The following is a 12340-nucleotide window of genomic DNA, read 5'->3' as shown; positions in this document are numbered from 1 at the left end:
CATCAGGACACAAAAGCACCAATGCCGTGATTTTTAGGTTATTAATATGTATCAAAACATGTATAAGGAAGACAGAGTCATGTTCCATTAACTATGTGGGAGTCGGAGCACAATAAATGCTTAAGTAAAAGTATGGTAAAACGTCATCTGACACTTCTCATGAAGTCTGTGAAAATATGAAAAATAAAATCGCACAAGAAGCAATGTTGGGTCTCAATGCCTTATCTCTTCCTTGTCAGCTCCACTGGATTTGGAAGCTCTTAGGAGACACACCTCTGGGCAGGTCTTGGATGATATTTTCATAAAAGTTTAGCTGAAGAGAGAAGACGCACGTACCCTGCGCGTGTGATTGGAACCATCTCATGGGCTAGGGTTCTGGACTGAAGAGAAACAGCTCCAGGAAAGTCAATATCCATCTTTGCTGCTTCTTGACTATGGATACAATGTAACACAATCGCCTGCTCTATCTGCTGTCCCTTGAGGGGACCACATCCCCTCAAGACAGGAATTTAATGGGTCATTTTGGTGGGAGACCAGAATGCTGGAGGTGGGGGAATGTGGACAGAGGGGCTTGTCTCATGAAGCTTCAAACGGAAACAAGGACTCTCTGGAGAACTAGCTGGCAGCTGCGTGTGCTGCATCCTGACCAGGCCCTGTGAATCTAAATAAAATCCAAGTCAAAATAAATTGATGGAGGAGATTTCGGGAGAGCCTAACTCCTGGCCGCAGGGTGTTCTCTGCTTGGTTCTCTATGCCAGCTTGACGGTGGAGGCAGAAAGCTATGGAAATTGTACAGTTAGAGAGCAGTGCAGTGCAAACAAGAATAAAAGCACAGACAAAGCAGATGACAAGAGAGCAGATATAATTATGACCAAGAAAGCTTCTGGTGGAAAGTAGGAAAAATGCTTCAAGGGGATGGCTCCACCTGCCCAAGGTTCCAACACATACAAATGCAAACCTATTTGAAGCAAGAGAGGGTGGACTTAGAACGTTGCTGAAGGGATTTCCTGTTGGGAAATAACTTCCTAAGGATATGACTTCCTGAAGCCAGATGCCAGTGCATGCAAATGCTCTGCTAAAAAGAGAGCCAGACTATATCCAAGCCGGCAGCAGAATTTGGCGGTATGGTCCACACAGTAACACGTTTTACAAAGTGCAACAGTTCTGGGGTCATGGAGGCTTGGGTACAAAGTCTAAAAAGCCACTGAGGCCAATCAGCATGAGGCAAGGTCAGATTTCCTGAAAGAAAGCTTTGAGCTCTCATTTTTATTAAGCTGTGATGGTTAAGATTAAGTTGCAAAGACACCCTGGGATACTGAAGATTCCAGACACCATGGGACAGCTACCAAAGAGAACTGTAGGTATGAAAACAGCCCCAACAAAAGAATGTCCAAAGCGAGACTGAATCCTCACCTCATGGCAATCGGTAATTGTTTTTTTTAAATATTGTGTTAATTTGGTTCCCAATCAAATTACTACATACCAACAGAAATTATTAAGTTTATAATGGCTGCTTCAGAGAGAAAGAATGAATGTTCTGAGTGATGTGTGATAACTACCCCAATTCAATCATGCCACATGTGTCCTGAAGCATCGCATTGTATTGCTTACAATTTTTGAAGGTTTTGTGTTAATTAAAAATAAAACCCAAGAAGGGCACGATAGGGGTGGCTCAGTGGTTAAGAGCACGCCCTACTCTTGCAGACAAGACCTGAGTTTGGTGCTTGGCACCCACGTCAGATGGCTCACAACCATGCATCGCTCTGTTTCTCACATACCTGACACCTACAGTCTCTCGTTCACATTCTGTCTGTCTCTCTAGCTCTCTCTAATAAAGACTTTAAACGTAGATAATAAAAAATGGTGTTTATCAGGATGTACATAATTCTTAAGCCCCAGAACTCCAAAATAAAACATGATTCAACTCCAACTTTGACAAACTTGGAGTTGTGCAGACAAAATGAGGGGGAAAAACTTAGTCCTTTTTTTTTCATTTTATTTTATACTGGGCATTGACAGATTACAGCTGTTTATATTTATGGACTATAAAATGATACTGAATGCATATAAGGCAGAATGGGTAAATGAAGCTAATTAAAATATCTATAAGGCGTATTGAATAAAGGAGGTAATGAATGGCAATCAGCAAATTCATGAATATCTCCTTGACAAAGAGTGTTTCTGTGGCACAGCCAAATGAAGACACACTCAGCTCATCCACTTAATCTCTAAGTCCACTTAGACTTATTGATTAACTAATTTGTGTGCAGGTGGGTGTGTGTATGGGGTGCCTACCTGTGCCTGATGAGTGCACAAGGGTGAAGGTCAGAGAACACCTCAGGGCACTGCTCGTCAGGGCTGTGACACTGAGTCACTCACTGGCCTTGGTCTTCCCTGAGTCTGCTGGCCTGCCACTTAGCAGTTTTCAGGGTCTGGCTTTCTCCTCCTCTCATCTTGCTCTGATTGAAAGCATGTCATCCCTCCACCCGCCCCACCCCCCGTGCCTGGCTTCTGTAGGTTCCAAGGATGGAACTCAGGCCCTCATGCCTGTGACAGACAGCTTTCCTGGCTGAGCTATCCCTGCAAGCCCAGTGAACTATGAGCTCAAAGCTATGTATTGAACGTTTGCTGGATTAAAATAAATTGAGCTTGACAATCAAGGTTCGGATGTCCTGGTCTTGTCCTCACTGCAGGACCCCCATGTGGGACAAGGATAGTCCTGTACACCTGATGACAACACCTCAGGGAGTGAGACGTGTTGTTGTAGCAGGTGGGAGGAGCTGTCAGCTTCTAATCGCTGTAAGTCCATTTGTGGAAAAGCTGCACAAAGTGAAATGCAACAGCTCTGTCTCTGCTCAACCAAGACCGGCACTGTGGCCGAAGTCCTGCGTTCAAGGGGGTCAGGAGACTTAGCACTTCCTACTGCCTAGCCCGAATTTGTCATGCACTCTGTGAAAATAGAAGTCATCATTTTGTGCCTCCCAACACATAAAAAAAAAGTCTCACCAAATGTAATGATAGCAGCTCTCCTAGTGGCAACGCCTTAAGCAAAAAGTGATGCAATGATATTACTTCATTATTGGTAATGAGTAATATATTTATTAATAAAAGTTAGAAAGTCAGCAAATCGCATATTGCTTGAGTGATTCAATAAAAATTAAGTTAACAACAACAACAACAACAAAAAAAACCCAGAACCAGATGGGTTTAGTGCAGAATTCTATCAGACCTTCAAAGAAGACCTAATACCAATACTCTTCAAACTATTCCACAAACTAGAAACTGAAAGAACTCTACCCAGCTCATTCTATGAAGCCTCAGTTATACACTGCGTATTCTCTCTTGGAGATGGGACAGTTTCTGTCTAATCAGGAACTTGTCACAATTTCCTTTCACAGATGACTTCATAAGAGATTTTTTTTTCTACTTCTATCATATTTAACATTCCCAATAGATTTTAAAAACTGGTAAAAAAAAATTAAGTTAAAACAATATATACATATTTTTGTTAGTATTTGGCATCTGGAAATTTTTATTTTCTATGGTTTCTGTGGTTTCTTACAAACAGTTCAAAGACTGAAAATATGGAGTGATGATAATCTATAGACTGTGGGCTCATTTGATTACTAATTCAAGTTACCAAAGATCTTTGAGCAGTATACAGGAGCAGAAATTAAGATGCCACCACACCTTGCTGGTGGCCAGAATAAGCACTCCAGAATAGAGAAGGCCTGTGAGGTGCCCTGGGAAAGATGTTCCTAAGAGACCATTTGAAGGTAACAGCAACCTGATAACTCTGCCTCTGAGAATAAATACATTGTTTTCTCCACATAACTAGAGAAGTGAAGCAGACACCGAGCTATAGGAACAAAAGAGAAATGTGTACTTTTATCAAATCCCATGTCTACACTAGGAGGAAATCAAATGCTGTGAGTACACAGCAGTCTCCTGCTGGTGTCTAGCTTTCTGAAAGTACTGCAGACAATGCTCGCTGTGTTCCCGTAGGCCATAGCCAAAAGCAAGACAACCCAGTCTGTAATATCTTCACACCTCACTCATTTTGCTTTGCTCCAAGAGGACAGTTACTAGACACAAACCCCCATACATGTGTCCAAATACAGCTGTTGGCTGGAAAATAAGTCCAGCCACAAAGGGTCATTTTGAATTTCTTAAATAGCTGAAATTTCAAGAAAGATTTACTAATAATTTTCGAGGTTAAGAAATATGTAAAGCATATTTGGTTAGTGTTGCTAATTGGTTGGTTTTGTTTTTTTAAGAGTTAACAGCTGTAACAAATACACTGGGTGGTGCGCACTAAGAAACAGTTCCAGTTCACACTGTTGGCCAGTGTTATCCCTAGATGCTCAAGCAGGGATTCAGCCTTGCTCATTTTCCACCCGAGGCAGATCAGAGCTGCAAGCGATTAGACAATTGAAACCATTGCTCACGTGTTCTTTTACAGAGCACATATTTTGTGGGGTCCATGTCAAATACTATTGTGAATGAACAAGAGGCAAAAGTGTTGAGGCCAGTGGGGAGAAGGAGGTAGGAGATGTCATCATCGTATTGGCTCATTCTTATGTAAAACTCCTGACAAGACATCTTGGGCTTCTGAACTGACATCCCTGGGCACGTGAGTTAGAAGAGATATGAAGAGTTATCTCTGTGAACTGGTATGGACTGGCTCCATCAAGAATCTTAAAAAACATGTTTCTGGCCAAGTGCAAAAGCCTTTTCTGGTGGGAAAAGAGAAGTGATCCATCAGCCATACACACAGCAAGTCAAATAAGGCAGGCGTGGGGTAAGAGGGCCAGGGTGGCGTGGCTGTATCTAATGGGAACCGCAAACGTCATAAGACCAGCACAGACACAGACGCTTGACCAGGGTCCAGCTAAGCAGAGCCCAGGGATGCAATCACCAGCGCGGTCTTCCACTTTTGGTCTCCATGTACTGGATGTTTGGTGTACAGAGCCATATTGGGGCAGTCTTGCACTTGGTCAGAGTTTGACTTTGGTCAAGGTTAACTTCTCCCAGTTAGCCAGGATCCTGCTCCACCTAGGGTGGAGCGCTCGAAGTAAAGGTTAAGTTCATTGTTCCTCCAGGTATAGGGATTCCTGAATTAAGCAAGTGACCCACCCAGCTGCCGGAGCAGTCAAGACGAAGACCTCCAAGAGAAGCTAGACAACTTCCACCGGAACTCAGCCTGGAGTCTGGGGGGAAGGGTTTGCCCGAACTGTTATAAGGTCTGGCGCCATTAAAGTTGACGGCTTTGATCAGTGAACATTGACTTGGCCGCACGTTCTTTTCGCCCCTCTTCCCTATAACCCCAAAATTCTCTCAACAGGTAACCTGGTTCACATGTAGCCGCTGGCGGTTACAGTTTGGGAGACTTTTAATATGTATATGATTTGTGGATATTGGATTGATGGGGAATTTCTTATGAACCGTTTATGCCTTCTCCAAGACTACTGTTTCTAAGCTTCCCCAGGAAAATCCTGAGCATACTACCCCTCCTGCTTTTAGAGAGATATCCTTACCTGGCCCTATCTGAAGGCCGTCCTTATGCCCTGGAAGTTGTGACTCAAATAAAGATATCAGAGACCTCCTTTTGAGGCTCTGACTCCAAGATACTCTGTAACATCTGTCCCTGTACTTACTTAGGAACAAGATGATCAGAACAAAGTAAACTTAAAAAGGTCAACAAGATTCAATGGACTAGAGGAGTTGGCAGCAGATCAAACTGAAAGCCTCTTCCTACTGTATGCTCAAGTGATTAGATGGCATGTAAGATTGGGGGTGGCACATGGTATGCCCCTTGAGGAAAAGATATAGCAAGACAGTTAGGTTGGCCAGCGTTATCTCTGCCTTACATTAATGGGCAAAAGTGGTATGAAATTAAATATTGAGACCTCCCCTTCTTAGAAAAGCTAGCTTGTGCAGGGCTGCTGTGGTGTCATATGACCAAGGAACAAAAGAATACCAAGATTAGCCATATAAATATCTTCTACAAAGATATGATAATTGCATTATGGTAGAAATTGAATAATAACCACAGAAGCTGACCTGGATAAGCCTGATAATGATTACTACTCTGACCATTAAAATTTCATTAATTTTTGGGACAGGACAAGCTGCCCAGGCTGCCTTAGAGGTTTTGTGGTTTTTTGTTTGTTTGTTTGTTTGTTTTTTCTGTCTAGTGCCCCTGAAACTGCAAGAGCTACCAATCTGAGAAGAGGCCGCCATATTTGCTTTGGCAAAATATGCCTCCAGATACTTAAAAATTTGGTTGATGATGCAAATGATTGTAAAAGATAACTATTCTGTTATGGATTATCAGTGATGACTAATTCATGACCAAGAGGAATAGAATACATGTCTAGAGACAAAAGTAATACGATCTAGGTCTTGGAGCAACATGAATCTGTCCCTGCCTACTGAGTTCTGTATAAATAAAGAAGCACCCTGTCTGCCCATCTTTCAAGCTGCCAGATTCTTCCTGACCACTGTGCCTGACTCACTTCTCCACCAGCCAACTCCTTATCTCTTCTTCAAGACCTGGCCATCACCAGGACTGGTCTCCAGCAGCAAGAAACCTGGATGGGCAGTGGGGAATCTCAGGGGAGCAGTCTTTAGAGTGGTAGATAATAAAAGCTGTAAAATGAGGATTTGGGGCTCAAAGATATTGGGGGAAGATTTGTCTTGTTTCTAGTAACATGACCACAGCTGACTCAAAGGCCACTCTTACTGGTGTTTGGGGTTAAATCCTTTAGGGCTGGGCAAGGGCAGGTGTTCTTACAGTAATGCAAACAAAAGAGGGGGTGGCTTGTTTCAGAGGGGTAGTAGAGCCATGGTGGGAGATAGTGATAGAACAGTACAGATTAAGTTACATTCAGCAGAGTCTGCTGACATGCTGGATGTTAGGGAAGGCTCATAAAATGATTCCATGGCTTTGCTCTGATTGGAAAGATGTAGTCAGCGGTTCTTGAGTTGAAGCAAAGACAATGGGGAGAGGAATGAGGTAAGCAAGATTTGGTGTTTTATTGTCTCTGATGAAAGTTCCTTATGTAGCTCAGATTGACCTTGAACTCATGGTTCCCCTGCCTCAGCCTCCATAGTGCTGGGCGTTACAGGCAGACACCACTGTACTAGTCAGGGATTAGCTTTGAATCAGTATGATTTTTGCATGCTTTCTTGACATCTTATTTGAGATGTAGAACCAGGCAATAGCATGCAATGAATCTGGCTTAGAGGTACAATTGTGTGAATTCTCAAGGTCATGCTCACATTTAGAGCTAGAATGGACAGGAGCACCTGGAGAGTCAGTAGAAACTCAGTAGTTTGTGACTCTCTCACAAAGTTAGCTCATCCCAGCAGTGTTTTTCAAAACTCTGCAAGTACAGGTTTATTCAATTCCTGTAACAATCTCATAGGGGGATGCTATTGTTTTTTCTCTCTACAAACCAGAAAACCGAGGCACGGAAATGTTGAGGAATTCACTCAAGCAAGCACCTACTAAGTGGTACACATTTCAAAATATGCTGTCTCTGTCCTGAACTCTTATTAGAGAAGAGATCCTAAAGGCTTAAGCCTACGGCCCTGTGACTTCAAAAATGAAGGAGGTGAGGCCCGCAGTAAGTCTTAGAATGTGGATCAAACACTTTCCTTGGCCTGAGGAATCCTACTCATGTCCAGGGACTATGAGTGCCGTAGAAACTAAGTAAAGCCAAACCCTCTTCCCTTTGCAGTGAAGAGAGTTGTGTGAAATAATAGAGGAGACATAGTTGCTTCCTACAGCTGCTCTCACTGAGTGCACACCACCCAGGCACAGCTCAGCTCAGTGTGAAGAAGCTAAGTACACACAGAGATGGAAGCAAGATCTCTGCTTTCCCTGGGAATATGACTAGCTTACAATTCCTCATCGGCTCTCCAGCAATGCTTAAGAGTAAGAGCAAGGACTACAGTGAGACCTTAACGGTTGTCTCAGGCTAATACTGTTCTGTACACACCACCCCTGTGCTTAGGAGCCCTAAATAACTTTGGTTACAGTGTTTTAATAAGTACAAAGATGCAGAGTTACTGGCTTCACAACACCAACCTCTGTGGCTGCCTTTCTGTTCATCAGTTGTTTGACACTGTCTTAGTCAGGCTTTCTATTCCCACACAAATACCATGAGCAAGAAGCAAGTTTGGGAGGAAAGGGTTTATTCAGCTTACACTTCCACATTGCTGTTAATCACCAAAGAAAGTAAGGACTGTAACTCAAGCAGGTCAGGAAGCAGGAGCTGATGCAGAGGCCATGGAGGGATGTTCCTTACTGGCTTGCTTCCCCTGGTTTGCTCAGCCTGTTCTCTTATAGAACCCAAGAACACCAGCCCAGGGATGGCACCACCCACAAGGAGCCCTCCCCCCTTGATCACTAATCAAGAAATTGCCTTACAGCTGGATCTCATGGAGGCATTTCCTCAACTGAAGCTCCTTTCTCTGTGATAACTCCAGCTTATGTCAAGTTGACACACAAAACCAGCCCATACAGACACTGACATTTAGTTATTGGAATTTTATTTTCTAGCCATGTAAAATTAAACTGAATGGCACGTGTAGTTAATAATAGGCTGCCATTGGAGATGCTGCATGTGAGACTCCTCAGCCCTTAAGAAAAGGAACAGCCATTCAGGTTCCTGGTACCTTGATGACAAAGGCCACATCCCAAGGATTTAGACAGAAATACTAAAACACTGAAGTACAACTGAAATCTGACTGGAAATCACTTTATAGATTGATTAATTATACACTCATTCAGAAAGGTTTCTTCACTTTCCTAAATGAACTAGACACGGGGATAAAACCTAAGTGTTCACTGTACTTTCAAAAAATTTTACTTTTACATAGATAAAAACTTGGTGTAGTACATATGAATATGGAATGGTAGTAGTGAAATACAAGGGAGTGCACTGTACCTTGTTTACCTGTAAGGAACACACACCTGACAAAAGGCAATTCTCACATCCAAGGTTGGTTCACTGCAGTAGTATAAGAAATGGAGGCTCATAAATACCTACAGGGAACAAAATTGGGTGATGAGTTTCCAGAGCACTCACTTTTAATTATTTAATAGTATCGGTTTACAATCATCTGAGTTAGACATGGAGATCGTGAGCAGTGCAGATGAATCATAAGCCTCAACTATACCTGTAGCCAGTATTTTTCACCAATAATAAATATTACATAATACAATGCAGCAGCAAAATGTGTTGTCAGTTATACTGATCAATATCATCACACTCGTGCCAGGAACCAACAAGGAGAAGATAAAACCTAGCAGGTGATCTTCCTGAGATGGTACCACCACAGACTGTACAGTTAATGACAGATATGCTTCTTTAGGCAAGGATGAGGATATTACATCTGAGGAAAGGTTCCTGCTTTTCCTGTTATTATTAAATATACAAAACAACCATTAGATATTAGCCCACCCTGTTGAGCAGATTTCTGCAGAACAATGAGGATAGACTGTCTTGTAGTGATGCTATAGAGACAAATAGATGGTTTCTTAATTATTGATGATGGTTCTATAAGAATTTCTAAAATTATGTTAGTAGTTATTAAGCTCTTTTTATAATAGAACTGCTACTAAATCCTTTCTGGTGTCAAAACTGCAAGGAGAACTCTGCCAGTCTTCAAGTGTCACAAGTTCATTACTTCTGAGACAGCAAGCAGGCATCTACAATTTAGAGAACATTCCAAGAGGTTGTAAAGCCATTAACCAAAGGTCATAAAAGGAAACTAGCAATTAACTATAGATGCAAGGACAGAAAATAAAATATTGACTGGGTCTATCTATACAAAACTTCAATGATAATTGAATTATGGTCTTTAACTCTCCATTGATCTGTAGAGCTGGTATCAGATAGCTAGATAGTTACTCTTAATGGATATGCATGTAAACATTCTCTGTTGTAAACTTCTTATTCCATTTATTATTTGAATTTATGTGTAAACCTGTGGTGAACTTTTTACCATGCCATCGTGTATTCTGAAGGAGGAAACTGAACTTAAGAAGAACCTATTAGAAAGAAGAACTTCCTTAGAAATCTTTCAGATAGAACTTAGAAGTGAAGGCATTGGGAGTAAGCACATTATTATTGTTTTATCAGAGCAGGAGGAGAGAGCAAGATTAGGAGAAAAGAGCAGAGAGAATTTTTCAGAGAACTTTCTAGAGGAGAATTTTTGTAGAAACATTTTGGAGAACCAAAAACCTTAGAAATAAAGGCTGAAATCACTTTTCAAAGCCATCCTTTTCTCCCTGCCACCTTAACTACCAGGCTGGAAGTGGGAGTCAAGCAGTTCCTGCAGAGATAGAACAAAGGGTGCTTTACTTAATCCCCTGCTGTTTCAGGTTACAGAGCTAAACCCCAGAGACTGCAGCTTCTGGCCTCTGAGGCGCTCAGACAGGCAGGTCAGCTACAGCAGCTAAATGACTTAGATTTAAGAGTTTATTATTAAGCAGCAATCCTAAACATCTTGCAAGATCAAGTCTTGCTCCTGCAGAAGCTCTTCCCTCTCAGCTTATCTCAAGAGAGAACCAGAAGAAAGAAGAAGTTCTGGGGCTAGCCCCCAACAATCCAGATTAAATACAATGAATTGGATATTCCTAAAAAGTTAAAGCTAAATGTCGGTGTTCTGTCGAAGCTCCACCCCACACCTACCTGGCAATAGACAGGTATGCCCCGCCCCAGAGATCTGGCCCATTATAAAGGGGGCTGCTTACCCCTCCTCTCCCTCTTTGCTCTCGGCTCTCCCACATACTCTCACCTCTCTGCCCCTTGGGCTCTCCTCCCCCTCCACGTGGTCATGGCCTGGCCGGCCTCCACTCCACTTCTCTACTCTCTCTCTCTCTCTCTCTCTCTCTCTCTCTCTCCTCTCTCTCTCTCTCTCTCTCTCTCTCTCTCTCCCACTAACTCCCATCCCCTACCCTGAATAAACTCTATTCTATACCATGCCTGTGTGTGTCCCTCAGGGGGAAGAACTGCCTGGACAGGGGCCTGCCTGGGCACCCCCTTCCTCCACACCGCCGTGCCACACTCCCTTGACCCCCCATCCTCTCTTTTTAAGCCCCTTCACTAAATACAAAATTTATATAACACTTTCATTCACTACGAAGCACCTAGTTTTTTTTTTTTTTAAAAAAAAAAAAAGCTGAAACATTTGCTCAAGAGGGTGTGTATGGAAACTGACTGTAGACTTTGATGTTTATTAAGGTTCAGTACTAAATATTCACTGTAGATTCGTGTGCTGGAGGCTTGATCTCCACTAAAGCACAGTTCAGGAAACTGGGCCATCACGGTACAAAACTAATAAATCAATAAGCCCTCTGATAGGTTCACATCTGGAACTAAGGGGTGTGGAAACTCAAGGAGACGCCTGGTTAGAGAAGAGAAGACACTGCGGGTATACTCTTCAGGGCTGTATTGTACTCCCTGTCCCTGGACTCCTCACTTCCTCTGCCTTCCTACCCACCACACGCTCCCTGCTATGATGTTCTTCCACACCACGGACTCACGGACTGACATCTCTCAAACTGTGAGCCAGAATACATGTGTCTCCTTTACAATCTTATTCCGGGTCATGTTAACTCAGCGGTGGAAACTGACAGAACGGTAACAAGTGATCTAAAATGTCTCATTCTATAAAATATGTGACACCATTAGATTCACATTTAGTGTACAAATACTGATATAATTTTCAAACATGATGGAGTTTTTTTTAGGGGAAGCAAGTTTGAAGTTCCCTTATTAAAGATTTAAAATATACAAAAATAATAGCACCTGTCATTTTAATTACATATGACTACAGAACAAAGAAGAGTGGACACTCTATTAGTAACTGTTTAGGCTTGGTGGGGATTAAATTTTTTAATTATACTATTTTCTGTGAGTTTGAGATATTTAACAATTCTGCAAGGCTGAAGGAGGGGAGGACCCTTAAGGCACTGCAAATGAAGACCTGAACTCCTTGGGAATGAGACAGAAGAAGCTGACAGCTTTGCCCATTTAATTAAACACATTTTGAACATCATTGCATGCAAGGCAGCGTTCTGTGAGATCAAAGGATTTAGAAAGCAAGCACCGAGGTACAACTTCTGTTTCTGGCATATGACTGGATTAGGTATCCTGAAAACCACTCTGAAGTCAAAACGCCTAAAAAAAATGTTAGATGAGAGACATAAAAGATTTTACAACACATAGTTAAGCTTCTCAAAGGGGACAAGAGATGTTTCGAGAAGCTGAGAATAGCGTGGTGTAGGCACAGGGACCACTTAGCCCTCACTAGCTCGTGACTG

The 12340-nt window shown here is 42.4% G+C and overlaps 1 protein-coding gene across 1 annotated transcript in view; it reads right to left on the bottom strand.

Annotated features, from left to right (window-relative positions):
* The window catches only part of Mapk10 (mitogen-activated protein kinase 10), a 281578-nt gene that overhangs the window by 132147 nt on the left and 137091 nt on the right, over window positions 1–12340 (bottom strand). Inside the window, exon 2 of the mRNA XM_052198829.1 lies at window positions 8984–9055. Coding sequence (XP_052054789.1) covers window positions 8984–9049 — 66 coding nt within the window. The 5' untranslated portion in view covers window positions 9050–9055. The remainder of the gene's footprint in view (window positions 1–8983; window positions 9056–12340) is intronic.

Source organism: Apodemus sylvaticus, chromosome 11 (assembly GCF_947179515.1).
Source record: "Apodemus sylvaticus chromosome 11, mApoSyl1.1, whole genome shotgun sequence".
Classification (NCBI taxonomy): domain Eukaryota; kingdom Metazoa; phylum Chordata; class Mammalia; order Rodentia; family Muridae; genus Apodemus; species Apodemus sylvaticus.
The sequence above is the reverse complement of the archived record's forward strand: the minus strand, read 5'-3'. Positions and strand labels throughout refer to the sequence as shown.